General features: G+C 49.0%; 1 protein-coding gene across 4 annotated transcripts in view; it reads left to right on the forward strand.

The window, feature by feature from the left end:
• SPEN (spen family transcriptional repressor) overlaps positions 1 to 25,098 on the forward strand; it is a 66,480-nt gene extending 41,382 nt beyond the window's left edge. The window contains exons 4-15 of one of the 4 annotated variants that reach the window (XM_061466613.1): positions 2,585 to 2,745; positions 3,917 to 4,117; positions 4,908 to 5,059; positions 7,343 to 7,468; positions 8,043 to 8,156; positions 9,339 to 9,452; positions 11,149 to 11,249; positions 13,726 to 21,646; positions 22,222 to 22,635; positions 23,365 to 23,559; positions 24,053 to 24,211; positions 24,875 to 25,098. In XM_061466613.1, the coding sequence (XP_061322597.1) occupies positions 2,585 to 2,745; positions 3,917 to 4,117; positions 4,908 to 5,059; positions 7,343 to 7,468; positions 8,043 to 8,156; positions 9,339 to 9,452; positions 11,149 to 11,249; positions 13,726 to 21,646; positions 22,222 to 22,635; positions 23,365 to 23,559; positions 24,053 to 24,211; positions 24,875 to 25,006 (9,790 nt within the window). In that variant the 3' untranslated portion in view covers positions 25,007 to 25,098. The remainder of the gene's footprint in view (positions 1 to 2,584; positions 2,746 to 3,916; positions 4,118 to 4,907; positions 5,060 to 7,342; positions 7,469 to 8,042; positions 8,157 to 9,338; positions 9,453 to 11,148; positions 11,250 to 13,725; positions 21,647 to 22,221; positions 22,636 to 23,364; positions 23,560 to 24,052; positions 24,212 to 24,874) is intronic. The other 3 variants (XM_061466614.1, XM_061466615.1, XM_061466616.1) reach the window with 3 other exon arrangements.
• Positions 25,099 to 25,802: the final 704 nt, after the last annotated feature.

A 25,802-nucleotide genomic window follows, 5' to 3' on the forward strand; every position in this document is an offset into this window, starting at 1 on the left:
AATGCTGTAGACAAGAGCACTTGAGGGGATCCAGCAGTGCCAGAGTTGGCAGAAAGGTGGGAGGCAGAAGGAATGGGATAAATCATAAATTAATTAAGTGGCTTGTGAAGGGACCTTAAAGCTTCTCCAGTTCCAACGCCTGCCACGGGCAGGGACACCTTCCACTAGAGCAGCTTGCTCCAAGCCCGTGTCCAACCTGGCCTTGAACACTGCCAGGGATGGGGCAGCCACAGCTTCTCTGGGCACCCTGTGCCAGCACCTCAGCACCCTCACAGGGAAGAGCTTCTGCCTAAGAGCTCATCTCAGTCTCCCCTCTGGCAGGTTAAAGCCATTCCCCTTGGCTTGTCCCTACAGGCCCTTGTCCCAAGCCCCTCTCCAGGTTTCCTGCAGCCCCTTCAGGCACTGGAGCTGCTCTAAGGTGTCCCCTTCAGGAGCCTTCTCTTCTCCAGCCCAGCTCTCTCAGCCTGTCTCCAGAGCAGAGCTGCTCCAGCCCTTGCAACATCTCTGTGGCCAAAGATGAAGAGTGAATTGCAGCATCCTTCACTTTTAGCAATTTAATTAACAAAGAGGGCATGGAAGCAGGTTGCACAAATGCAGGTGAGGCAGAAATAGAGTTTACAAATTTCGAAGGAAAATGTGTCTGGGATTGAGCATCCTGGAAGGAAATTTGGAGCTGAGGAACAAAATGAACTATGGATTGATTTGGTAAATATGATTCCATGTGAAATAACAGGCTGGGTGGTGTGCGGTGGCCACCCCTTGGTGAGCACAGAACAGGGCCCACTCAGAAGAGGAGAGCAGGAGGAATGGCTCTGTTTTTCACTCCTCCCCTGGCTCGGCTTTATTTTCTCTCCTCTCCCCCAGTGATGCTGAACTTCCTCCTCTGGGGATGGAGGAGTAGGAGGAGAGTGTGTGGGAAGGGAACCAGCGTGTGAAGCAGCTCCATGTCAACTGGATGGGAGGGTTGTAATGAGAGGTTGAGATGGGAGGAGAGGTTCTCATGTTTATTATTACTTCTGTGTTTTTTTGACCTGTTTTGTTTTGGTCTGGTGTGGTTTTAGATCCTCCTTCAATTGTTTGTAAGTATTTTGGGACAGAGATTCCCTTCTATCTGTGCCTCCAGATATAATTGGAACAGAGCCCAGGGGCTTTTAACAGTGCGCCACAGTACTCATTGCACCAAGATGTTCAGGAAAAAAACACAGTTTTCTGGATTGTTGGAAGGAAAAGGATTCTGTGGCTGCTGCCTGAAACTGTACCCCCATGAAAAGGGGGTGTAGCAGAAGAGAGGTCACAAAATCAAGTCAGGAAAATTATTAGAAGCCTGAAATGGTTTCCTGAGAAAAGAATAGGAACAGTGAAGTGGTTTAATGTAAAGAGAGTAAGAAAAACCCATGAAATAATTGTAGTAAGATAGAGATAAACCTGTGTTTCCTTTTCCTGCTACAGTACGGAGAGGAACACAGAAATCCAGTGGCCAGCAGCAATGTACAAGCGCAGGGGTTATTTTTGTACGTGGCAGCTCTCCCCCTGCCAGGCTCTGAGTTCAAATTCCAGCAGCATGTTTTAGAAGGCTGCTCTTGTGATGGAGGAGGAGAGTCTCCAGGGTTATGTCAGACACAATTATTTTTAGCCATGTTATGAGCCCTCGTGCCTCAGGGAAGGAATGAGCCACTGAAGGAGGATGACGTGTCCCCACTGGGCAAGCTTTAATAACATCATTCTCTGTATTTCTTTGCTCTCCTGTGAAGCGTCTAATGATCTGCAGCATCAAGAGTCGGTGGAATAGGTTGATTCCTGTATGATCTAACATGCAAATCCTCTTCTGTTATAATTATTGTTTATAAATCATGTTCTTGGGTCTGAATTCTTCATACCCCAGAGTTGAACGCTGAGGCGGAGCCTTCAGATGGCATTGGCTGGTTCATATTCAGCTGCCCGGGTTATCCTAGGGCAGGGGGTTGAAACTGGATGATGTTAAGGCCCTGTCCAACTCAAACCATTCTGTGATTCTGGAGCAGTTGACCCAAAAACTTGCCATGGTTTTCTCACACGAGGTTTTTGTATTGGAAGTACAGATCTTTCCTTAAAGATTTCTTTAAAGGAGGCGACGAGGAGAGCTCTGGGGTCGACTCTTGGATTGACAGCGGCACCTGACAGCATGATAATGTTTCTTCCTTCACACATGAGAGCACTGGGAGGGATTTTTGGGCTTCATCAGACCTGTGTGTGTCCTCTTTGTATCTCTGCAGCCTTCCCACACAGCTCCTAAGCTGATACAACATTGTGTTACACTTAATTAAATCTCCACCATTGTCACGGCGCGTAACAGGATCTGTCTGACATTTTACCCATACTCCGCTTCCCTGCGCCTCCTCTGAGGGCTCAGTAGGAGAATATTTGTGGAATGACTCTGAATTCCTCTGTATAACCGGGCTGTGTTATGGAAACGGGATTCTCTCCAGCAGGCAAAGGAGGGAGGAAGGTCTGTGGGCAAGCAAAAGCTCTTTAAGCAGAGGCGCCGTGTCCTGCGGGCGCTTTGCGCCTCCGCGCACTCACGCCGCTCCCTTCGTGCCCTCCACAGCAGCGACTCCAGCAGCAGCTCCAGCGACGAGTCCCCGGCACGGTCGGTGCAGTCGACAGCAGTCCCAGCACCTGCAGCCCAGCTGCTTCCGTCGCTGGAGAAAGATGAACCCCGGAAAAGCTTTGGGATCAAGGTTCAAAATCTTCCAGTGCGCTCAACAGGTAAAGGCACGCGGGAAGTGAAATGGGGGGGGGGAAAGGAGTAGGGAGTTGGATAGGAATGGGTTAAATAACCTTGATCGTGTGTCTTTGACTGTTGGGATTCTCTCTCTGCTTGTGTGACAGTGGAAAACTGCTTAATTAGTGACCATCTGTGGGAAGGAATCCTGCAGGTCCCCAGCTCTCCAGTCCCCGGGCTTGAGCCCTTCCAGCTGCTGGAACTGGTGCTTTGGATTTCCCAAGGGAAGAACCTGAATCACTCAAATTTTTCACTTAAAACTCAGACCATTTATCCTCCCCCTGCTTCAGTTTCTATTTTAATTGTTATTTATGAACATTTATTCTTCCTTCAGTTATACTTTTAAAAACTTGGGGGCTTTCTGTCAGTGTTGAGTGCCCTGAAGTCCCAGGAGTATACTCGTAATGGCACTGAATGGTGAATAATGCAATAAACCACTCGCTGAGGAGTGCACGTGATCACTCTGTGTTCCCTGTGCTGGACGTAGGAGAGATTCCATGGAAATAACCAGCATGAGATCACTTGTAAAGCACTTGCCATGTGAAGGCCACTGCCTGAATTAAAATCATGCATATGAATTCTGTGAGCAGCAAACCCCACAGTGTTAATATTCTTTCTATAGACTTCATTTCTATCTTACTCCTTCAAGTGGCATGCCGCCGAGGTCAGTACCCTGCACGTCCCAGGCAGGTTCTGTGGCTGTGAATCAGACTTTGCAAAACCTGAGCAATCTGCTTGGTTACCTTCCTGAACTGGCTGAGCTGAATGCTGTGTCCAGATCCCTTATCCAAGCATTGGGAAACTGCTCTACGCAGTATCCGTGTGGGATTATTAATGAAGTAATGTTGTTTAGCTCTTCTTCGTCTTGAATTGGGTGTCTCTTAGAAGTAATAACCTTACACTGCAAGCTTCAGAGATGTAAAACTTCGTGTCTGTGGTTTCTTAGATTTAAAAATCAAGGCACAGAGAAAGATCAGCCAGAAGCTTTTGACACTGGCAGAATGAGTATCTAAAATTACAGAGGCACTTCTGTGAACACTGAGGTTCAGGTTAAACCGGGGGTAGTCCCGCTTCAGAAGGAAGATCAGATTTCTTCATGTCTTCCATGGTGCTGCTAAGTTGGTAAAAAATATGTTTGTTTATTTGTTGGTTTAGATACAAGCCTTAAAGATGGACTTTTCCATGAATTCAAGAAGTATGGAAAGGTGACGTCGGTGCAGATTCATGGGGCTTCTGAGGAGCGGTATGGACTGGTGTTCTTCCGGCAGCAGGAGGACCAGGAAAAAGCACTAAATGCCTCAAAAGGAAAACTTTTCTTTGGCATGCAGATTGAAGTCACAGCCTGGATAGGACCAGGTAATGTTCATGCCCTGCTTGCTCTGGGCTCATTCATGGGCTGTTGTAAAGAGGCAGCAGAAACGTATTTTAAAGAAACTGGGAAGTACACCAAAACCAGAGCAAGAGGAGTGGCTGCTCTTGGGTCAAACAGGGAGAGTCCTAGTCTTAAACCTCAGAGAAGGGAACCTGCCATCCTCTCAAATAGTGGGATCTGCCTGAAGAAACAACCTCATCTTCCATGTGTCAGTGGAGCAGAAGCACAGCACTGAGTCCTCACAGGCTTGTTTCCTTCTGCTTTTAATTAAACCAGCTAATGATGGCTGCAGTTTTGAGGCCAAGGCAGCATAGCCCAAAAAACCAAGCAGTGAACACTCCAGCACTGAGCATGTGGTGAAGTTTTCAGTCTGTCCTTCAGCTGCTTGTTTAAAAGTTGATCTGCGAAAACAAACTTCTTCCATGTACTGTTCCCCAGCTACAGTGAGGCCTCACTTGAATTCATGCATTCCAGCACTAATACTTGTTAAAAGGGTGAATTTCTGGGGAAGCAGTTGGAGAATGCAGCCATCTTTCACCCCAGGGGCTCAGATTCCTTAGCACTCCCCAGTGGTGTGATGCAGAGATTTCACATTGCGCATAAATAACAATTCACAAGGTAGTTACTGCGTAGTTCTGTCAGACATGGGGTACTCTGGTTCAGATCATATCTGCTCATCAGGAAGTAGACTTGAACAAGCAAATCAGCATGAAGCAAGCCCACATGAAAAACCCCTCCCTGTATTACAAACGTCTTGCTCTCTTTTGCTTCTAGAAACGGAAAGCGAGAATGAATTTCGTCCTTTGGATGAGAGGATAGATGAGTTCCACCCGAAAGCAACGAGAACCCTCTTTATCGGCAACCTGGAGAAAACAACCACCTACCACGACCTCCGCAACATCTTCCAGCGCTTTGGTGGGATAGTGGTACGTGAGGCCTCTGTGCTCTGCAGGGCATTGCCTGCCCTTCCCATACACACCTGTAAAATGCTCCAGACTGGGGTAAATCTGAGCATCAGCGACGGAGAAGTCAGTTTTTATATGGTGATCTGAGTCATTCCTCTTGCTGGAATACACCTGGAAGCTTTTCTTTGCATTTAGGATGAAATCTCAGTACACTTGTGTTGAGGGGATAACTTAATCCTGGGAGCATTCACAGAACACTTGTGTTCTGCTAGCTCAGTGTTTGTAGGAAAGCCCAATGAGGTAGTTGGGCTGAAAATACACCTGGTGTCATGTCATTTTCACGTTGCATCAGTTCAACTCGATGAAGTCTTAAGTTTCCTGTTGGTCTCTGAAACAGAGGGTTTAGGTGCTGTATGTGGAAGCAGCTATGAGTTGTCACAGTCTGTGTCCCAACAGCGGGGCAGAAGAGGCACAGGGTGGATGGATTAGTGGTGACACTTGTGGGATTTGGAGTTTCTTTATGAGCAAGCCTATCTGAATGAGAGAGAGCAGCAGTCATCCCTTCCTTCTCCTCTTTCTCCTCCTTCTTCTCCTTCTCACTTTCTATCAAGTCAGACCAATGTTGCATTGAAGAGGAATTTTCCAGAGACGTGCAGCAGCTACCCACAATCAGTTTAATTGAATCCAGGCCTCAGCACCAATAGTTGATGTGCTCACTGGTAGCTGTGGCTGCTTATGAACATGCTGTGCCTTACTCTGCTCTGAAATACTTCTGTAACCACTGAGTCACACATACATACTTCCCCTCACAAAAGGGGTGTGTGCTTCCTCATATGATGTGGACAAACACAGGATTTAGTATTTTCTAATGTCTGGCAGCTCTTGTGCATCCTCGACACCAGCACTGATTTATGAATCTACATAGTGTTTGCGGCTTAAACCCTTACTAATGTTAAAGCAGAAACTCTGTCCTAGTAAAAATGCTTATCAGTGGTAGTGCACTGTCTTGTAAATTGGCTTTTCTGAGAAACACTGTGTCCTGTCAGCATTATTGATGCTCAGAACTGGGCAGCAGTGCTGCTTCGAGCAGTTTCCATCAGAACTTGCAAGCTCAGGTGCAGAAGGCACCAGCTTTACAACCCTTCCAATGGCTGAGGAGCAAAGTAATGACATTTTATGTGCCTGTCAGAAGGACTTGGCTTGCCCAGGGTGAGTGGTCAGGTATAATTTGCCATGGTTGTGATTGTGCTGCTTCAGACACTTGGAAATTTAGTCCTCTATTGGAATTCCACTTAAATCATTAGGCCGGGGCTATAGAAGTCTGAGTAGTTGTGTAAATCTTCCTGTTTACTTCTGTTCTCCCAGATAAAGTGCTCTTGGGTGAGACCCTATCAAACTGCTGCCTTGTCCCTAAATTTATTAACCATGAAATTAGCCTGTCCTGGATATTGGGAACCTTTGTGCTTTGAGCCATGTGCTGGCCTTGGCATGGAGCTCACAAAGGAAGCTTGTGCTCTATAAACAAATAAAATGAAACACACCACCTTCTATTTTCAGCTCAGAATGAATCATAATATCATGAGTTTGTTCCGAGGCTTTCAGCACATTTGCCAGTACTAGTGCTGAGCTTGAATGTTAACCAAATGTCAGCTCCAAGCTTGCTGGCATTTTAAATCGATTCAGATGAGCCTTTATTAGGCTTTGGTAGCTCCCTCGTGACTGCACTTCCTTCTGGATGTGCCTGTGGTGGCTGGGGATCAAATACCAGCACTGATGGAAGCTGAGGATCTTTTCTCCTTTGCTATGTCAGTGCCACGGCCACATTGGCTCAGGAGAGGAGCCCAGCACCACTTTCTGTTTCTAGGAACAGGATGGATCATGTTTATTTGGCAAAGGAGCCCCACTCGCATCTTGGCTCAGGAATGAGGATCAGAGCAGGTTGTTTAGAGCCTTTACAAGTGAAGATTAATCTGTATTTCTTTGATTCTGAGTTGTCTCTTGTTGACATAATATTAACAATCTAAAGCTGCTGTTTGTTGATCAGGTCAGGCTTAACTTCTGCAGGGTTGGATTTAAATCTGTATTACGAAGAGCTTTCCTTGCCTCAGTAAGGATTTGGGTTTGACATTGAATGAGATGCAGCAGAACAGTGTCTACTATTGCTGAAATCCTCTCTCTGAAGAAAATATTAATTAAAGACTGCTTGCTGTGCCATGTGTCTCTAGAAAAAGTCCACGTAGATCTGACACCATGGAATGTCCTTTTGCTGACTGTCACTTGTTCTGTTGTGTTTTTTTTCCCCAGGATATTGACATTAAGAAGGTGAATGGTGTTCCTCAGTATGCATTCCTGCAGTACTGTGATATTGCAAGTGTGTGTAAAGCCATTAAGAAGATGGATGGGGAATATCTTGGAAATAATCGGCTCAAGGTAAAGAAATCCTCCCATGGGCTGCATCCTTCTTGTTCCTTTCCTTTACAGCATCACAGGATACTTAGTTTGCCTGTGCAGCATAGTTTAGGGAAGTAAGATGGTTTTTAATGAGTAGGTCAGATCAGAGCGTGATGCTTTCAACCACCACCATAATTGGGATTAGTCAGCATTTTTGTTGGCTGCCTCAGCAGGGAGCCCAGGGCTGAGTAGACTTTGGAGACTGACATTCCCTGGCCTTGAAGGTCCATGTCTGGCAAAGCTGTACTGGGAAGCTGCTCCGGTACCGATGATGAACAGAGGCTGTCAGTCCCCAGAGCTGCCAACCTGTCACTTTGCAGATACGTTCAAATTGTAGGAGAGCAGAATGTTGTCAAACACTGTATTTGCTTAAGCATGCACAGTTATTTTCATTAATTGCTATTTGATTTTTGTCTTGCACCTGCACGAGATGCTAATTTTAGAAAACCCATACAAATGTCTTTAGTTTTCTGCACATAATTAGGTATGCTCTGTTCAGTCACTTTAACTCTTGTGAATTGTACTGATGGAAGTTTTGCCCTTTTGTGTTCAGCTGGGGTTTGGGAAGAGCATGCCTACAAACTGCGTGTGGTTAGATGGGCTTTCTACCAACGTCACAGATCAGTATTTAACCCGACATTTCTGCCGATACGGGCCTGTGGTGAAGGTAGGTGGGAGGCTTTGGCGTGTGGTTTGAAGTTGTTACTGTCTTCCTTTCTTCCCATCCTGTCCTTTCAACCCCGACTGTCCAGGGCTTTATAGCTCAGGTAGAGCAATTCTCTCTGGGGTGTAATCTGGCTCTTGGGGCTCTGCAGCTTTGCATCGGGTTGATCCAACACATGGAGCAGTTGCTTCTGGTGTTTGGAAAATAACAACCAAAACGATTTTGAATGAGCCGAGATAACAAGTATTGGAAACCATTTCTTGCTCTTGTGCAGTACAGTCTCTCCCCAACAAAATTGCTTCAGAAGGAGGAACAGTTGAATTCCATAGTTATACTCATGCTAATGATATAATTAGACATAAATACCATTTTTCTTCTTCCCTCATCAGGCCAAAAAATGACTTTTTGTAAGCAGTTGGGATAGTCCCACTGACAAGAGTACATGCAAGAAGAGAAAGCTAAGGATGGTGCAACCTGCCCATATCATGAAGTGGGAGTGTATTACCTGCCCCACTGTGGGTTGGTGCCACTGATTTACACATGTGCTTAAACTTCAGCACGTGACTTGTCCCGTGCATATCTGTTGGACATGAATGTGCTTAAAGCCAAGCAACGTGCATAAATCTGCACAGGATCAGGGTCTTGCCTCCTGCAAGGATTTTTGTGGGTTTCTGTTGCAGTTTTGACATTCTTGATTGTAGCTGTTGTTGCTTGAATAACAAGTTAATGTCGTAAAGGAAGCTAACATTTGGCAATTGGGCAACTGACGAGCGGTACTGCAGACTGATAACAAAAACTGTTTCCATTTTGGGATTAAATGTTCCTTTTACCTTTTTTCCCCCCTAAAACACATTGGAATTTTTTTTAGAAACCTAAAAATAATTAAAGTTAAACTACGAAACTCAGTCACCAAAGGACAAAAGTTACAAGTAAAATACAGAAAAACAAAATAAAGGCATAATATACCTCAAGCCACAATATCCACAATTCAAAGCAGTCCCGTGTCCTTTTATTGTCTCTTCATTACAATACGCCTCATCAGAAAAGCCTGGAAAAATTTACCTTGCTAAAAAAAATTATCTCCTTACTGGTATCCTCATGACTTAGGATTTTGTTGGGACTGACACTAAGTCCTGTGGATGAGGCTCTTATTTGGTTTTTGTTTTGTTTTTTTGTTTTTTACAGGTGGTGTTTGACCGCTTAAAAGGCATGGCCCTGGTTCTCTACAATGAGATTGAATATGCACAAGCAGCTGTAAAAGAGACCAAGGGGAGGAAAATCGGTGGGAATAAAATTAAGGTGTGCAGAATGACCTCCAAAACAAACCCAAACCAAACAAAAAAGAGAGAAACAAATTGTGTTTAGGCCTTCCCCCTTAAGCGCTGGCATTTGCAGACTGCCAGACAACAGGAATACTTAGTGGGACACATGTCCCAGGCATCAAAGGCTTAAATTATTTTTTATACTCGGCTTATCAAGATGTCAGGGATCTTGAACTGTTGCTCAGATAAAGCCTTCTCCAGTATTCTGCCGTTTGTTTCACTGAACTTGTCTCTCTGAGCTCCTGAGTGTTGGTGTCCGTGTTAGTACCGCATTTACCCCAATCCAAGGCAAACTTTTGTCCGTTTTCAAGTTAGAAAAGTGGAGTTGGAGGGGGTGAGTTGCTCCAGTTTCAACTGCTCCATGCTGATGTCCAGGCACTTGACCTGGCTGAGGTGACCCATGGTGGCTTACATGCCCATCATAGAGTACAGCAACCCAAGCATGCAGTCTGCTCTTGTGATGCAGCACCTTCCTTGTAACAGATTAAAAATAGTAATAATTAAAAACACTATTTAAAAAAATAGGTAGAAAGCACTTTTTCCTGGAGCAGCACTTCATATTTACAGGGATGTCTTGGATTTGGGTGACTGTGGTAATACCTGTTATGACTGTCCCATGAGTTCCACTAATTGGGGACGTGAGGTGTTGGCCAACCCTCTGAATTATCTTCCTCCTCCTCCTTTCTTCTCTCCTAAAGAGTGATTTCAAGCATGATCTCTCATCTGGTGTATTAACAGCCTCACAACCTCATCTGGTGTATTAGCAACCTCACACCCCTTGGGGTTAGGAGTTGGATATACTGCAGCTTCTAAGCATGGTGGTTGAATATGAGAAGCCTTTATATGCAATAAAACGTGTGGTCATTCAGAAGTTTCATGTCCTGTGTTTGTGGGTCTTGCTACTTAGTGACTTTGGAATAAGCAACACCCTTACTGCACGTATGCCTGTGCTCTACTGCTGTGGTTGCATGGAGTCTAGGCTGATTAAAAACAAAGGAGCTAGAATGTTAAAAATACTGCATTATGTGGCATACACATTGCTAAATTCAGTTTAATCCTGAGTCTTTTGCATCAGCTATGCTGTTAGCTTCTTAATATTCTCACCCTTGGCTAGAAAACATCAACTCTTAGTAGCTAGAACAGAGAGCTGCAGTTCAGGAGGTCTGGTTCCTTTCCCATCCCTGCTCTTGCCTTGCTTTGTAACCCTGGGCAAATAGCACGGAGCCTGAAATAGGTCGGTGCTGACCTGCTGTCAGATAAAAGGGACTTTGGACCTGTAATTTGAAGCGTAGTGTTAAAAACGTCAATACCACAATAACAAGGACTTTGGAACTGTAATTGGAGACATAGTATTGGAAACGTCAATACCACGATAATAATATGTGTTTTCCTGCTGGTTTACTGCGCAGAAGCTTCTGGTGTGGCAGCTACAACAGCATACCCTAGTAAGGAGGTAGTTACAAAGCTCCACACAGCCTCACTGAGTTAAGAGAGGAAGGTCTTTACTCCTGGGGATGGGCAGGTCCACTCCTGAGGAGCATTTGATATGGGTTTTGTTAAATATTACCCCACTTCCCAGTTCTGCTCCCATCTTCAGGCTGCAGCAGGCAGTGAAATGTTGCCAAAAATGGGATGTTTCTCTCACTGAACATGATTTACCATTTATTTTTCAGGTGGACTTTGCAAATCGAGAAAGTCAGTTGGCATTTTATCATTCCATGGAGAAAACGGGTCAAGATATCAGAGACTTTTATGAAATGCTGGCAGAAAGAAGGCATGTGTCAACATCTTCATTGCAGTCTTTTCCTTTCCACCCTTGTCTTTAACTGCAAACAGACTTTCTTTAAAGTTTTAGCATATTTTTGATGTCTTTTACCTTTTCAATACTTCTATTTTAAACAAATCTAGGTGGTCAGTCTGGAAGGGTGCAGATAGAGGCAGGCAGGATATCACACAGCTGCGGTGTAGTGGGTACTGAAATTCATACTGCGGTGGAGGGTTTGGCTCTGTCTGTGATCTCTATATTTAGCATCCAGTTACTGTGATGGGTCACCAGGACACAGTTGTGAATCATTCATCACTTCTCAGGAATGTGAAGAACAGTTGATCTTCTCCTCAAGAGAAACATGTATGTTAACAATGTATATAGAGTCTGATAAACTACTGCTGCTCATCTGTTGAGCAGAGAGTGAAATCTGGTCTTCCACCTACCCCTTTTCAACAGTTTAATTGGTTAACTTGATAAAGTGATAGCATACAGGTGAGGCTGCAGCGATATTTCTATTTATTTTTTATGCTGTTTGACATGACAGACGTGTTCTGTGCTGGTGCCCTTCTGCAGCATCTGCCATAGTGGTGTCTGGCAGTTTTGCACATGCTGAAGGGTTCTGTCCCCTGCAAGGCCACTTATTTCTGCAGTCCCTGGCTGGGAGCAGCCTGACACAGTAGCAGTCCCCATTTTGTGCTTCAGTTTTCTCCAGTGGGTGAATAAAACATCTGTGTTTTATTAACTTCAGAGGCTGGCTTAGTTCTTAGGGTTCTGCTTTACATAAGCCCAGCAAGATGTAAGGGTAGATATAGATTAGTCATTAGGTAGACGTTCTTCCCTGGTGAGGCACTGGGACAGGGTGCCCAGAGAAGCTGTGGCTGCCCCATCCCTGGCAGTGTTCAGGCCAGGTTGGACACAGGGGCTTGGAGCAAGCTGCTCTAGTGGAAAGTGTCCCTGCCTGTGGCAGGGGTTGGAGCTGGATGAACTTTAAGCTTCTTTCCAACCATAACCATTCCATGACTCTAGGACATTGTTCATACCTGTGAGTTAGATCAATTCAGTGGGTTTTTTGCAGCAAAATAGATTGATCTAACTTACATGCAAAATTGCTGGATTTAAAAGTGAAAAGGGTTTGGAAATTGGCAATCAGGATTTGCATAATGCAAATAAATGTGTGCGTTCCCCAGTCCTTGCCAGATGTTGGAACGCACCAGCAAGCAGTCAGTAATGATTTCCTGTGAGCTACACCAGATTCAGGAAAGAGAAGTGCATTATCAGATGTCTTTTAACATGCAGGAGTCAGCTGGGCTTGTCTCTGCTGTGAAGTAATTCTGAGTAGAATGCTGATCTCTGGAACAAAGTCGTACTTGGGTAGATGTTAGTCTTGGTTTTCCTTTTCCAACGTTATGCTCACATAGTAATTACAAGACACTTAGGGATAATGAATCCCGGGGTGATGGAGTGAGCTCTGCAGTTGATCTTGTCATTCCACATCTCCTGGTCCTCCTGTGACCTCCTGGCACGTCGCGCTCCCTTGCATGACACTATGATCTGCGCTCACCAGGTTCTCTCAGGCTGTGTTTGTAGCCAGTCTCAGTGGGACCCAAAGAGAAAAAAACCACAAAAACCTAAACAAACCCCATGATTAATCCTTTTAACTTCACAGCTGCCTTTCACAACATCCCACTTGGCTTGCAGAATGAGCTTGCAGTCTTCCGTGTTTTGTTTCTTAGTGTTCTTTTTCAAGTTTGTCCCTTTCTTAACACCTGAGAGCTGTCAGCTTTTAATGTAATCAGAAATTGTGAAGCCAAGTAAACGTGTGAAACAGTCTGCAAAACCCTCTGTAATGGTGGAGAAGGGGAGCACCAGCTCGCTGCCAGCCCTCCGCCAGAGAGGCACGCTCAGGGTTAGAAATGGCTTATTTTTGCTGTTGGAGGTATTGAGGTAATAACATCAATTGCTTGAGTTATTTTGCTGAGTGCTTCCTGTGAATTCACCTGAGCTCATTTTTGTTGACTTGGTCATATTGTAAATAGGCAACGTCAGCATTGCACATGCAGGGAAAGAGATGGTTCTGGAATTAAAGGCTCACTTACAGGGTTTAGGATTTTTAAAAAGACCTTATTACCACTTTACTGCTTAGTAATGGAGAGGTTCCAACCTTGAGTTCTGATTTGACTCAACTTTTCAGAGGTAGGCTTCAGGTACTTGAGAGGGGATGGTTTTCACCGTGCTGGGCTATACACGGGGGCATAGGTTTTACCTTAATTTAACAATATATTTGAATTTGGCAGAAATGCAGCAGTGAGTTGATAAGCACACAAAGCGTTTAATCCACTGCACACTGATTTGTTGTTGTTAAATCTCTGTGTGCAGCTCTGTACAGTTGCCTCTATACAAAGAAACTGCCGTAAAATGATTCTCCTACATAGCAAAAAACACAGTTGAGGTGGAGAACTAACTTGTTTATTCTCCTATATAGCAGAGATGAGCGAAGAGGATCTTACGAGTACGCCCCTGATCGTACTTACTACGAGACTGTTCGGACTCCAGGGACGTATCCTGAAGATCCTCGTCGAGAATACCCAGCTCGAGGCCGAGAATTTTACGCGGAGTGGGATCCCTACCAGGGAGACTACTATGACCCACGCTACTACGACGACCCACGCGAGTACAGGGATTACAGGGGCGATCCTTACGAGCAGGACATAAGGGAGTACAGTTACAGGCAACGGGAGAGAGAGCGGGAGAGGGAACGGTTTGAATCCGATCGGGACAGAGACCATGAACGGAGACCCATTGAGCGGAGCCAGAGCCCGACGCACTCCCGGCGCCCGCAGAGCCCCGGCGCGTCCCCGTCGCAGTCGGAGCGGCTGCAGAGCGATTCCGAGAGGAGGATTTACAGCAGGTCATCGGATCGCAGCGGCAGCTGCAGCTCTCTGTCCCCTCCACGATACGACAAACTCGACAAAGCCCGCATGGAACGCTACACAAAAAACGAGAAGGCGGAGAAGGAGCGAGTGTTCGACCAGGAGAGGGTGGACAAGGAGAAACGCCTGGTGAGGAAGGAAAAGCCGGAAAAACTGGAAAAGGAAAAGACTGATAAGCAAAAACGGAAAGCAAAAATCCATTCGCCCAGCTCTCAGTCTTCCGAAACGGATCAGGAGAATGAGAGAGAGCCCAGCCCTGAAAAACTGAAGGGTAACAGTAAACAGAGTAAAGAGAGAGGTGACAAAGAAGGGACAGCTAAAAACCGCCTGGAACTAATGCCCTGCGTCGTGTTGACCCGAGTAAAAGAAAAGGAAGGGAAGGTTATTGATCAGCCTGCTCTGGAGAAACTGAGAGCAAAGCTTGACAACGACACTATGAAATCCCCCCTTCTTGAGCAGAAAACACAGACATCTCAAGCTGAACAAACCAAGTCTGATCAGTCTAAACTGGAACCTGCCAGAACCAAGGTACAAAAAGAGAAAGCCCTTGCCAGTCACGTAGAAGTTGTGGATAAGGAGGGAAAACTGAAACCCAAAAAGCACTTGAAGGCAGAGCAAACTTCTGAGGGGGCCAATGCAGTGGATTTAGACAAGTTGGAGGCTCGTAAAAGGCGTTTTGCCGATGCGAATCCGAAACCTGACAGGCAAAAGCTGGAAGCAAAAAGAAGCAGCCAAGATGAGGAAGATGCACGCATGGTTTTGAAGAAACAGCTTGACGCAACGGCTTCATCTAGAGAAGCGACCATGTTAAGGGAAGGAGAATTGGAGAGAAAACCCCTGAGGAAGGAGATGCTTAAAAGGGAATCTAAAAAACTCAAGCTGGAAAGACTTATTCCTGTTACCAGCCCCAAAGAAATACAGGAGACTCTTAATGTTGGTGGGATCGGCATGCGTCCCACCCTGGATCTGCAGGCGAGGCTCATGGAGGCAGCCGATGAACCAGCAGAGGTTCAGGAACTCTCTGCTAAAAAACTGAACCCAGTAAAACCACAGCATAAGCAGGTACAGCTCCTAGATGATCAAGGAACAGAGAGAGAGGACACAAGGAAAAATTACTCCAGTCTTCCTGAAGACACACCTGAACATAAACTTGGCCAAGAGAAACCTCAGTCAACTGATACGGAGGAGAAAATCGGCATTGACATTGACCACACGCAAAGCTACAGGAAACAAATGGAGCAGAGTCGCAGGTTGAAACAGCAGCTGGAAATGGAGATCGCCAAGTCCGAGAAGTTCGGCAGTCCAAAGAAAGATGTGGATGAATATGAAAGACGGAGCTTGGTCCATGAGGTGGGAAAACCACCGCAAGACGTCACTGATGACTCTCCGCCAAGTAAAAGGAAAAAGACTGACCAGTTTGACTTTGAAATCAGCACTAAAAGAGAGAGGAACTACAGAAGTTCTCGTCAGGTGAGTGAGGACTCTGAGAGAACATCCTGTTCTCCTAGCATCAGACACTTCCCTTTCCATGAAGATGACGACACACTCGATTCTCCGAGGCTAATGCCATTGAAGGAAACCAAAGAGTCACCCAAAATAGAAGAAAAGGGTCTTTCATACTCCAACGTGACTGTGAGGGAGGACTCGCTGAAATTCAATCCTTATGATTCCAGCAGAAGGGAGCAGATGGCAGAAATGGCTAAAATAAAACTCTCTGTACTGAGTTCTGAAGAGGACTCGAGTAGGTGGGAAACACAAGTGAAGCAGGAGCCTGGGAGAGTCGATATCAGCTTTCCAAGCAGCATCGTCAAGAGAGACAGCATACGCAAGCGCTCCGTCCGAGACCTGGAGCCTGGGGAGGTGCCTTCAGATTCAGATGATGACAGTGAAAACAAGTCCCATTCCCCAAAAGCCTCGTCCTTGTTAGAGAGTTCCAGGTTGTCTTTTTTATTAAGGGACAGAGAAGAGAAGTTACGTGAAAGAGAGGAAAGACTGTCAAGTTCTTTAGAAAGAAACAAATTTTACTCTTTTGCATTGGACAAGACAATCACACCAGACACCAAGGCCTTGCTTGAAAGAGCTAAATCGCTGTCTTCCTCCAGAGAAGAAAACTGGTCCTTTCTAGATTGGGATTCAAGATTTGCTAGTTTTAGAAACAATAAAGACAAAGAGAAGGTTGACTCGGCTCCCAGACCTATTCCATCTTGGTATATGAAAAAGAAAAAGATCAGGACTGATTCAGAAGGTGGAAAACTGGACGATAAGAAGGAAGATCATAAAGAGGAGGAGCAAGAGAGACAGGAACTGTTTGCTTCTCGGTTTTTGCATAGTTCAATCTTCGAACAGGACTCCAAACGCCTGCAGCACCTAGAGAGAAAAGATGATGATCTCGACTTCATCTCTGGTAGATTGTATGGGAGACAGTCCTCCTCCGATGGGACCAACAGCACGGCTGACCTGGTGCAAGAGCCGGTGGTTCTCTTCCACAGTAGATTTATTGAACTGACACGAATGCAGCAGAAAGAAAAAGAGAAAGATCAGAAACCAAAAGAAGTGGAAAAACAGGAAGATAAAGAAAACCGACCGAAAACACCAGACACTGTTCCGGATAGTAAAGAACCAGAACATAAAACTCCCTCAGTGCTCAGTCCCTCTTCGGTCACTGTCCTGCCACAGGAACCAGCACCAGTTGCTTCTGAGAAGGTAGTGAATGAAAAGGTAGTGGTGGAAACAGCTTCTGTGAAAGAAGAAAAAGCTTCTGAACCTGCTTCTGCAGCAGAGGAGCAAAAACCTTTCCCTGAACTTGCTGCTCCTGTCAAAATGGAACCGCTCGAGCAAACGGAGCCCCTGCCAGTTGTAGAAGCCGGTAAAGAAGTTGTTGCTACAACCCTGGCACCAGAGGAAGACACTGTGGCAACAGAGCACCCTTCATACTTGGATACCAAGCCTCCTACACCTGGATCTTCGTATTCCCAAGCAGACAGTGTAGATCCAGAACCTGAAACTGCCCAGTTGATTCCACCTCCCAAGCTGGTTCCAAAGTCCGAGGAAGCTGCTGAATCTAAAGAAGAAAATCCTCCACCTTCTGCCAACGCTGATGCTGTTGCGAGTCAGAAGGTGGAGGTGGCTGCCGAGGTCCTGCCACCTGTTTCTGACAACGATATGGAAGTCGAAACTCCGGTTGTGGTAAAAGATAAGAAGTCCTACAAGAGTAAACGCTCCAAGACTCCTGTGCAGTCGGCTGCAGCTAACGTCCTGGAGAAGCCTGTCACGAGGAAGAGCGAAAGGATTGACCGTGAGAAGCTCAAGAGGTCGAGCTCTCCTCGTGGGGAGACGCAGAAGCTTTCTGAATTGAAAGTGGAGGCCGAGAAGGTTTCGAGGAACGCTGCTAAATCCCCAAGTTCTGCTGCAGAGCCAGAAAACGTGGAGCCAAGCTTGCCTATAGGCCGGACCAGGCGCAGAAACGTGAGGTCAGTCTATGCTACCACAGGGGATAATGAAGGCCCTTCTCCCGTGAAGGACTCTGTGGAGGTCACTCGATCCACCAGGAAAAGAGGGGAAAAGGAACCACAGGAAGCAGCGACAACGGTTCCTACGACCCCCAGGAGGGGAAGACCTCCAAAAACCCGCCGTAAGCCAGAGGAGGACATCTCCCCAATAAAGACAGAGCCGGTTCAGCAGGAGGTGGAGGAGGCTGATGCTAAAGATGCTGTGGAAGCTCCTAAGCCTGCTGAAGGTTGGAGGTCTCCTAGATCCCAGAAGCTAACACACAGTCACTCCTCAGCTGCAGCCAGCCAGCAGGGGAAGAAGGGGAAGAATGAACCGAAAGCTGATGCATCAGCTGAATCTGAAGATGCTGCTGAAAGAAGCGGTCAGGAATCCAGTGCTGGTGACAACGGCAGTAAAGCAAAAGTGACTGAGAAAGAGCCGGCAGCGAGTGAGCAGAAACGTGACAGGAAAGAACTGGATGTGGAGAAGACCCAGCTGGAAATCCCCACGGTTGAGATCATTGAGAAGAAGTCGGCACCAGAAAAGGTCACGAAATCCAAAAGGGGAAGGTACAAAAATACCAAAACCGTTGTAGACAAAGCATCTGTGTGTCTCAAAAACGTGGAAATACGCCTCAACGTGGATGAAGTCAAGGGCGCCTTGCGGCCGACTGAGGACGAGGCAGAGCCGGTGGCAGTGTCACCGGCCAAAATGAAGAGCCCCCCAAAAGAGGACATCTTGGCACCTCATTTTGCTAAGAACGAGGTAGACGATTCATTCCCAGAAACGGAAAAGGAGGTGATCCGAGAACCCAAGCAGTCCCCCGAAGCCGCCCAGTTGGCAAAACAGATTGAACTGGAGCAGGCTGTGGAGAACATCGCAAAGCTCACCGAAACTCCGCCGTCCATTGCTGCCTACAAAGAGCCACCAGCAGATGTGCCTGAAGTTCGTCAGGAGGAGGAGGGAGATAAACCCGCTCATCAGGCCAGTGAAACGGAGCTGGCAGCGGCCATCGGCTCCATCATTAATGATATCTCTGGGGAGACAGAAAGTTTTCCTGCACCCCCGACGTACCCTGCTGAATCGGAAGCTGAAATCACCACCGAGCCCTTGGCATTGCCGTCCCCTCAGGAGGAGATGGAGCCCGAGACGGATCAGGCAGTGAATAATATCCTAGAAACTGAGGCTGTCATGGAGCCTGCGGTGCAGCCGCTTCCCAGCTCTGCCCCATCCGTGGTAGAAGCAGAGAGCAAGGAGACTGAAGTCAGCTTCAGCGAATCCTCCAACTCTGCGCAGGAGACGGAGACCTTGCAGGAGGCTGAAGTTGCTCGGAAGGAAAAGGGCCGTCAGAAAACCACGCGGCAGCGACGCAAAAAGAGCACGGGCAGAAAGGGGGATGCTGCTGAAGTCAACGCCTTTGAGCCGGAGAGGCTGCAGAGCAAGTCACCCCCTGCCAGCGAAGTCAAGGCAAAGTCTGAAGAAGTCTTGAAGGAGGAAAAGCAAACAAAAGCTGTGGCTCAGGTGCCCGTGGAGCCAGGTGCTTCTGACACAGGCAAGGCTGCAGCTGCTGACATTGTGGCTGCACACGAAGCTGTTGCTGAGAGCAGCATGTCTCCAAAAGCACCAGCTCCAGCTCCTCTGGACCTGGCCTCCCCACCAGTCCCCCTCGAGGAGGGCAGCCAGAGCGGGTTTAAGATACGGTCGCCTATGGAGAACGTGCCCATCACACCACCGAGTGCCCCAAACACTGCCCTTGCTGCTGTCCCCTCGGCCGTGGCAGCAGCCAAGCTGCCCACCCCAGTGCCCGCCACCATCGTGCCCCTTCACTCCGGTGCTGCCAAGGTCCCAGAGTGGATGGTGAGGCACGAGGAATCCCGTGCCCGTTCCACGCCCCCGCCTGCTCTCCCGCCCGACACAAAGGCGTCTGATATCGACACAAACTCCAGCACTTTGAGGAAGATCCTCATGGAGCCCAAGTATGTCTCAGCCACGAGCATAACCTCCACACATGTGACGACGACGCACGCCGAGCCGGTGAGCGCGCCTTGCCTGGAGGAGGCACCCCTCCACCCCGCCATTGAGGCCATAAAGCCGGTTTCGGAGGAGAAGCCAGCAGTTCCCATCACCAACACCTTGGACCCACCGGTGGCCGAGGCACCCGTGTTTGGTGAGAAGGAGAAGATGAGCACTGTGATTGCTCCCAAAGCCACTTCTGTTATAAGCAGGATGCCCCACAGCGTGGATCTGGAGGAGGCTCCCAGGATCACCTTGGTGAAGCAGGCTCCCCAAACCCAGACGTGTCTGGTCAACGCTCCCTCACCGAAATTCAAGCAGAGGCCAAGCACAAATGATAACAGCAGGTTTCACCCGGGGTCCATGTCTATTATTGAGGAGAGGCCTGTAGAGACTGGCTCCAGTCCGGGGCTGCGGGTGAACACCTCGGAAGGTGTAGTGCTTCTGAGTTACTCAGGGCAGAAGACAGAAGGCCCTCAGCGAATTAGTGCCAAGATCAGCCAGATCCCCCCAGCCAGCGCGGTGGATATCGAGTTTCAGCAGTCTGTGTCCAAGTCTCAGATTAAACAGGAACCCATCACACCATCTCAGCCAACGCCGAAAGGCTCCCAGGCCTCGGCAGGCTATGGGACTGTTTCCACCCATTCTTCTTTGGTACTAGGAACGCAACCTTATAACACGTCACCCGTCATCTCCTCCATTAAACAGGAGAAGTCCGACTCATCCCACCTTTCTGTCCAGACTCCAGCGTCTCAGCCTGGGAAGGTCCTCACACAGACTGTGAACACTCCACCCGTACTCGTCCATAACCAGATGGTTGTGAACAAAAAACTCTCTGACCCAGCCGCTCTGAAAGTGGAGACCAAGACTCTGCAGCCCTCCAACTTGAGTCCTGGGGTTAGCCCTCACCACCCTTCCCTCTCTGGGAAGATGCATTCGGAAGCGAACCACGTCAGCTCGGGACCCAGCACCCCGACTGACCGGGCCATCTCCCACCTGGGGGTCACCAAACAGGAGCCACATTCACCGCGTACGAGCGGGCACTCGCCGTCACCATTCCCCCGCGCTTGTCACCCTGGCAGTACCTCGTCCCCGGCGTTATCCAGCAGCACCCCGGTCATGCTGGCACCCGGAATTCCCGTTCCCCAGTACATATCCAGCATGCATCCCGAGCAATCTGTTATCATGCCCCCTCACAGCGTAACGCAGACTGTGTCCCTGGGCCATCTGTCCCAAGGCGAGGTGAGGATGAACACCCCTCCTCTCTCTGGCATCCCTTATGGCATCCGCCCGGAAGCGCTCCACTCCCCCCGAGCTGCTCTGCAACCCCAGATAGAGATCAAAACGCAGCGATCCAGCACGCCCCAGCCAGCTCCGATACGAGACATCGTCATGCCTCCTCTGTCCTCCCAGCATCCCCCCGAGGAGGAGATGCACTACCACCACACCACGGTGTGCCGAGGGCCGGCCCCCGTCCAGTCTGACGTGCTCGTGATGCAGCCAGATTACCGCATGCACCCCACGAGCATCAGGCTCGACCAGTACAACGTGCCCCGGGACGTGCGGATGATCATGCACCCACACATGGCTGCGGTGGGCGAGCACCACTCGGAGACGAGACAATCCCGAACGCCTGAAGGGGCTGTGAAGACTCCTCCTGTCAGTAAAACCCCCCAGCCTGGCAAGGAGACGCCCAAATCCTCGGAAGGGAAGATGGCTCATTCTCCGCACAGCGAACCCCGGCTCCTCAGCGTCCCCTCCAGCAGCCAGCTGCCTGGACTGCCCCTATCGCAGCCGGTGGTGGTACCCCACGGCGTACAGATCATGCACCCCGCAGGGAGCTCCTTCCATGACTACCGGTCCGTGTACGGCGACATGAGGAACTACCACACCGCGGCACAGCTCGGGCACCCGCAGTTCCCTGGCGCCTCGCCCATCGGGCTGCCTTCCCGGAGCATGACCCCGTCTCAGGTGAGAGATGCAAACCTACCTCCTCCTCCTGCCTGAAACCTGCAGTGCTTTGAGCTATTAACAGCCCTGGCATGGCCCTGCGTGGCCTCAGGAGCTGGGTTCAGCTCTCTGTGGTTAGTCTCCAAGCCCTGCTCCAGTTCATAGCACAAGAGGAGCCACTTCTGTTTGGAATTGGGATTTGAAAGCTGCTCAGCATTAGAGGAAGCTAAAATAACCTGGTTTCTGGACCACTCTAGGACTCAAACTGGGAGGTGTGAAGCTGCCTACTGGTTTCTAGACATAGAGGTGTTAGGGGAAGAATTGTCAGCATTGAGGTAGTGCATAGGTCAGACATCCTTGGGTGGATGCTGTGGCTAAGAATAGGCTCAGGGCAGGATTCAGAGGCTGTGGTTTCAGCTCTAAGGGGTAAGAGTCTGCTGGGGTGGCCTTGGAATGGGGTTGACGCTGTGTTGTGGAGACCCAGATTTCTCCACCAGCGATCTGATGGTGTCCTGGCAGCTTTGTAATTGAATTAACAAGTTCTGATATGCCCATTGCCTGAAACCTTGCTTTTCTCCCCACTGCCTGCTTCACAGGGTCTGTCGGAGGGCGAACACTCGCACCCCAGCCAGCCAGTTCGCAGCAAGACCCCTCAGATCCCTCAGGATCCCAAGGGCCCAGCGGCAGCAGGGCCAGAGCAGAGTCACCACCCCACTGTAAATAGGCATGCAGCGCAGATAGACCCTCACGTCCACCTTCAGAGGGCACAAGGGGACACGGGCCAGACCTCCTACCCTTCTCCTGTGGCCATTTCAATCAAGCAGGAGCTTCCGTCACCACACCAACCCCAGGCTGTTCCCAAGCAATCCATGTTTATCCCCACGACATCAGGTGCTGGGGCGCCGCCGGGGCTGCCCCTCAATCGCCCCGAGCCCCAGTCTGCTCTCAAACAGGAGCCATCTCCTCACCCTGTGTCGCAGAGACCTGTGGATATGGTTCAGCTTCTGACGGTGAGTATCGCTCCGTCCTCTTCTCCTGGCCAGGGAGCCTTGTGCTCCTTGTCCAGGGAGAAGTAATCGGCTTCTGTGTAGCTTGGCCTCTAGTACCAAAACTGACCCCTCGTGTCGTAGAGAAGGAGATGGATATCTGTCAGCTTTCTCGGCTGTTTCTCTCCCCGGTGAATTTTAGCCACATTTATGAGAGTTTCACAATAAGGCAACGTTAATTGCAGAATCCCAGCCGGGTTTGTGTGGAAGGGACCTTAAAGCTCCTCCAGCTCCAACCCCTGCCATGGGCAGGGACCCCTTCCACTAGAGCAGCTTGCTCCAAGCCCCTGTGTCCAACCTGGCCTTGAACACTGCCAGGGATGGGGCAGCCACAGCTTCTCTGGGCACCCTGTGCCAGCGCCTCAGCACCTTCACAGGGAAGAGCTTCTATCTAAGAGCTCATCTCAGTCTCCCCTCTGGCAGGTTAAAGCCATTCCCCTTGGCCTGTCCCTACATCCCTTGTCCCAGGCCCCTCTCCAGCTTTCCTGCAGCCCCTTCAGGCACTGGAGCTGCTCTCAGGTCTCCCCTTCAGGAGCCTTCTCTTCTCCAGGCTGCCCCAGCCCAGCTCTCTCAGCCTGGCTCCAGAGCAGAGCTGCTCCAGCCCTCGCAGCATCTCCATGGCCTCCTCTGGCCTCTCTCCAAGAGCTCCATGTCCTTCGTTTGTGTTTAATATTCCCTCTCCTCTCTTCCCAGAAATACCCCATTGTCTGGCAGGGCCTCTTGGCTCTGAAGAACGACACGGCTGCCGTTCAGCTCCACTTTGTCTCCGGTAACAACGTCCTGGCTCACCGGTCGCTGCCGGCGCCCGAGGGGGGACCCCCACTGCGCATCGCCCAGCGCATGCGGCTCGAGGCCTCGCAGCTGGAGGGAGTAGCCCGCAGGATGATGGTGAGGGGCTGGGACGGGTGTCTGGGGACTGCTAAAACCTGTGTGACCAAAACAGGGCTGGTCTTAACCAGCTGGGTAACAAAAGTGACAGCAACTTGGGTGTTCGTTGCTTTTGTCACGTTATTTTGGGGGTCTGGTAGGAGGTGCGTGTGATTCCTGCATCCCAGAGAGTGTGTGATACAGATTGCAATAGGCATTGGTACAAAAGGGAGTAGTGGAGGTGGGAAGCCTTTGAAGTCACCCATCCCTCAGCCCTGGAACAAATTCCTGCTGCCTCCAGCAGTCTGAGTAAGGTGGGAAGTGGAATTCAGGGCTGTGGAAACAGGGTTTCAAGTCCTTTTCACGATGGCCTGGGCCAGCTGAGCTGTCAGCACGTCTGCTGTAACTTGGTAGGAGTTCAGAGAGAGGATTTTCCACTGCGGATAATGGGTGTGTGTCAGGAAGAGGCCCATTCCCAGCAAACATCTGCCTTCATGAGTGTGTCTTCTTCCAGGTGGAGAGTGATTACTGCCTGCTGCTGGCCTTGCCTTGTGGCCGAGACCAGGAGGACGTGGTGAATCAGACGGAGTCGCTCAAGGCTGCGTTCATCAGCTACCTGCAGGCCAAGCAGGCTGCAGGAATCATCAACGTGCCCAACCCCGGCTCTAACCAGGTATGGGCAGGGAAGCCCCTGGAATGCTGTAGATAAACTACAGCGATAGGTGATGGGATGTATCCGGCCTGCCCGTTTTTGCTGAAGGGTGTAGTTGAGCTGCCTGGTTTGGTGTTAAATCCCCCACATCTACTGTGCTGGCTTCTTACATCACCAGTTAAACCCACACCAATATAATAGCTGTAGTTACTGAAGATGATCCCCCAAAGCCCCCAGATGTCTGTTCCCTGCTGCTCCAGCCCAAACCAAACCAAGCCCATTTTCCAGCTCTTCTGAAGTAGAGTCCTTGTTGTTGTATCCTGGTTTTTCCAGGATACCTAGCGATTTCTTGCTCTTGGCCACCTAAAGACAAGATGTTGGGTGATGTGGAACATTTACTCCAGGTGTGTTGCTGCAATGAATCAGATTGAATGTGTTCCCTGGGTGTGAACAGCCCAGAATGAGCCATCAGTGCTGGAGTGATTAATGGGAATTTTTCTGCCTTTCCTGATAAAACCAGCCAGGTCTGACATCCCTGGTGTGGAAAAGCTCCCTTCCTTGGGAACCACACCGAACAGCATCCCCTTTTGTGCACAGTTGTGCCGGTTGAGCCCTTAAACACCCAAACCCCACCCGTTTTACCCCCCCTCACCCGCCCTGATCCGTGTTTTTCCCTCCTCGCAGCCTGCCTACGTTCTGCAGATCTTCCCACCCTGTGAGTTTTCGGAAAGCCACCTCTCCCGCCTGGCCCCGGACCTGCTCGCCAGCATCTCCAACATCTCCCCTCACCTGATGATCGTCATCGCCTCCGTGTGAGCCCTCCGCCGCGCACTGACTCGAGTCGGGTTTGAGTTTTTGAGTCCTTTCTGTTTTCTTCCTTCCAAGGCCCTGCAGCAAAAAAAAACAAACCCAAACCCCACAAACCAACTGCGAATGAGCCCCCCAAAATCACCCAGAAAAAAAGAGAATTCCGGTCAAAACACAGAGAAAAAAGCAAGAGAGAAAGGAATGAACCAAGAAAATGCTGCCAGATACCAGCCTCCTGCCCTGATCAAACTGTCGCTGGGGAGCTGCTCCCCTGGATGTTTACATATTGCTTTAGCTTATGGACAACGGCTGCGCTCAGCAGGCGCCTGGTTTGGGGTTCCCGTGCCTCCTTTTGGGGAAAAAAAAAAGAAAAAAAGACAAAGGATGGCTTATTTTTTTTAACAAAAAAAGGAAAAAAAAAAAAATAAAAAAGAACCTGAACTGCCTTTGCACTAAATGAGTGACTCGGACCTTTGCACAGTTGGAGACACGCTGTGACGCTCTGGATGTTCCTGACACACATCGAAACGCGCCGTGGACTTGGAAACGCAGGACCTGGGGCCTTCCGCCGAGATCCGTGGGTCAAGGAGCATTTCACACATCACCCCCTCCGCTTGAGTTGGTTTCAGTTGACTTTATCGCTTGGTTTTCTTTATCCCTTCTTTTCCTCCTCCCCATCCCTGGTTTTCGTTCCGCTCTGGATGTGATTCCTCTCCTGCGCTCGCCTCCCGCTGCAGCGTCTTCTCCTCATCTGGGATGTACAGTTTACACTGCGAAACCCAAGGAAAACCCAACAAAAATGAGA

The sequence above is a fragment of the Pezoporus flaviventris genome, unplaced genomic scaffold (genome assembly GCF_033815535.1).
Source record: "Pezoporus flaviventris isolate CSIRO_AGI_PZ_B2104156 unplaced genomic scaffold, CSIRO_AGI_Pfla_v1 ptg000042l, whole genome shotgun sequence".
NCBI lineage: Eukaryota > Metazoa > Chordata > Aves > Psittaciformes > Psittacidae > Pezoporus > Pezoporus flaviventris.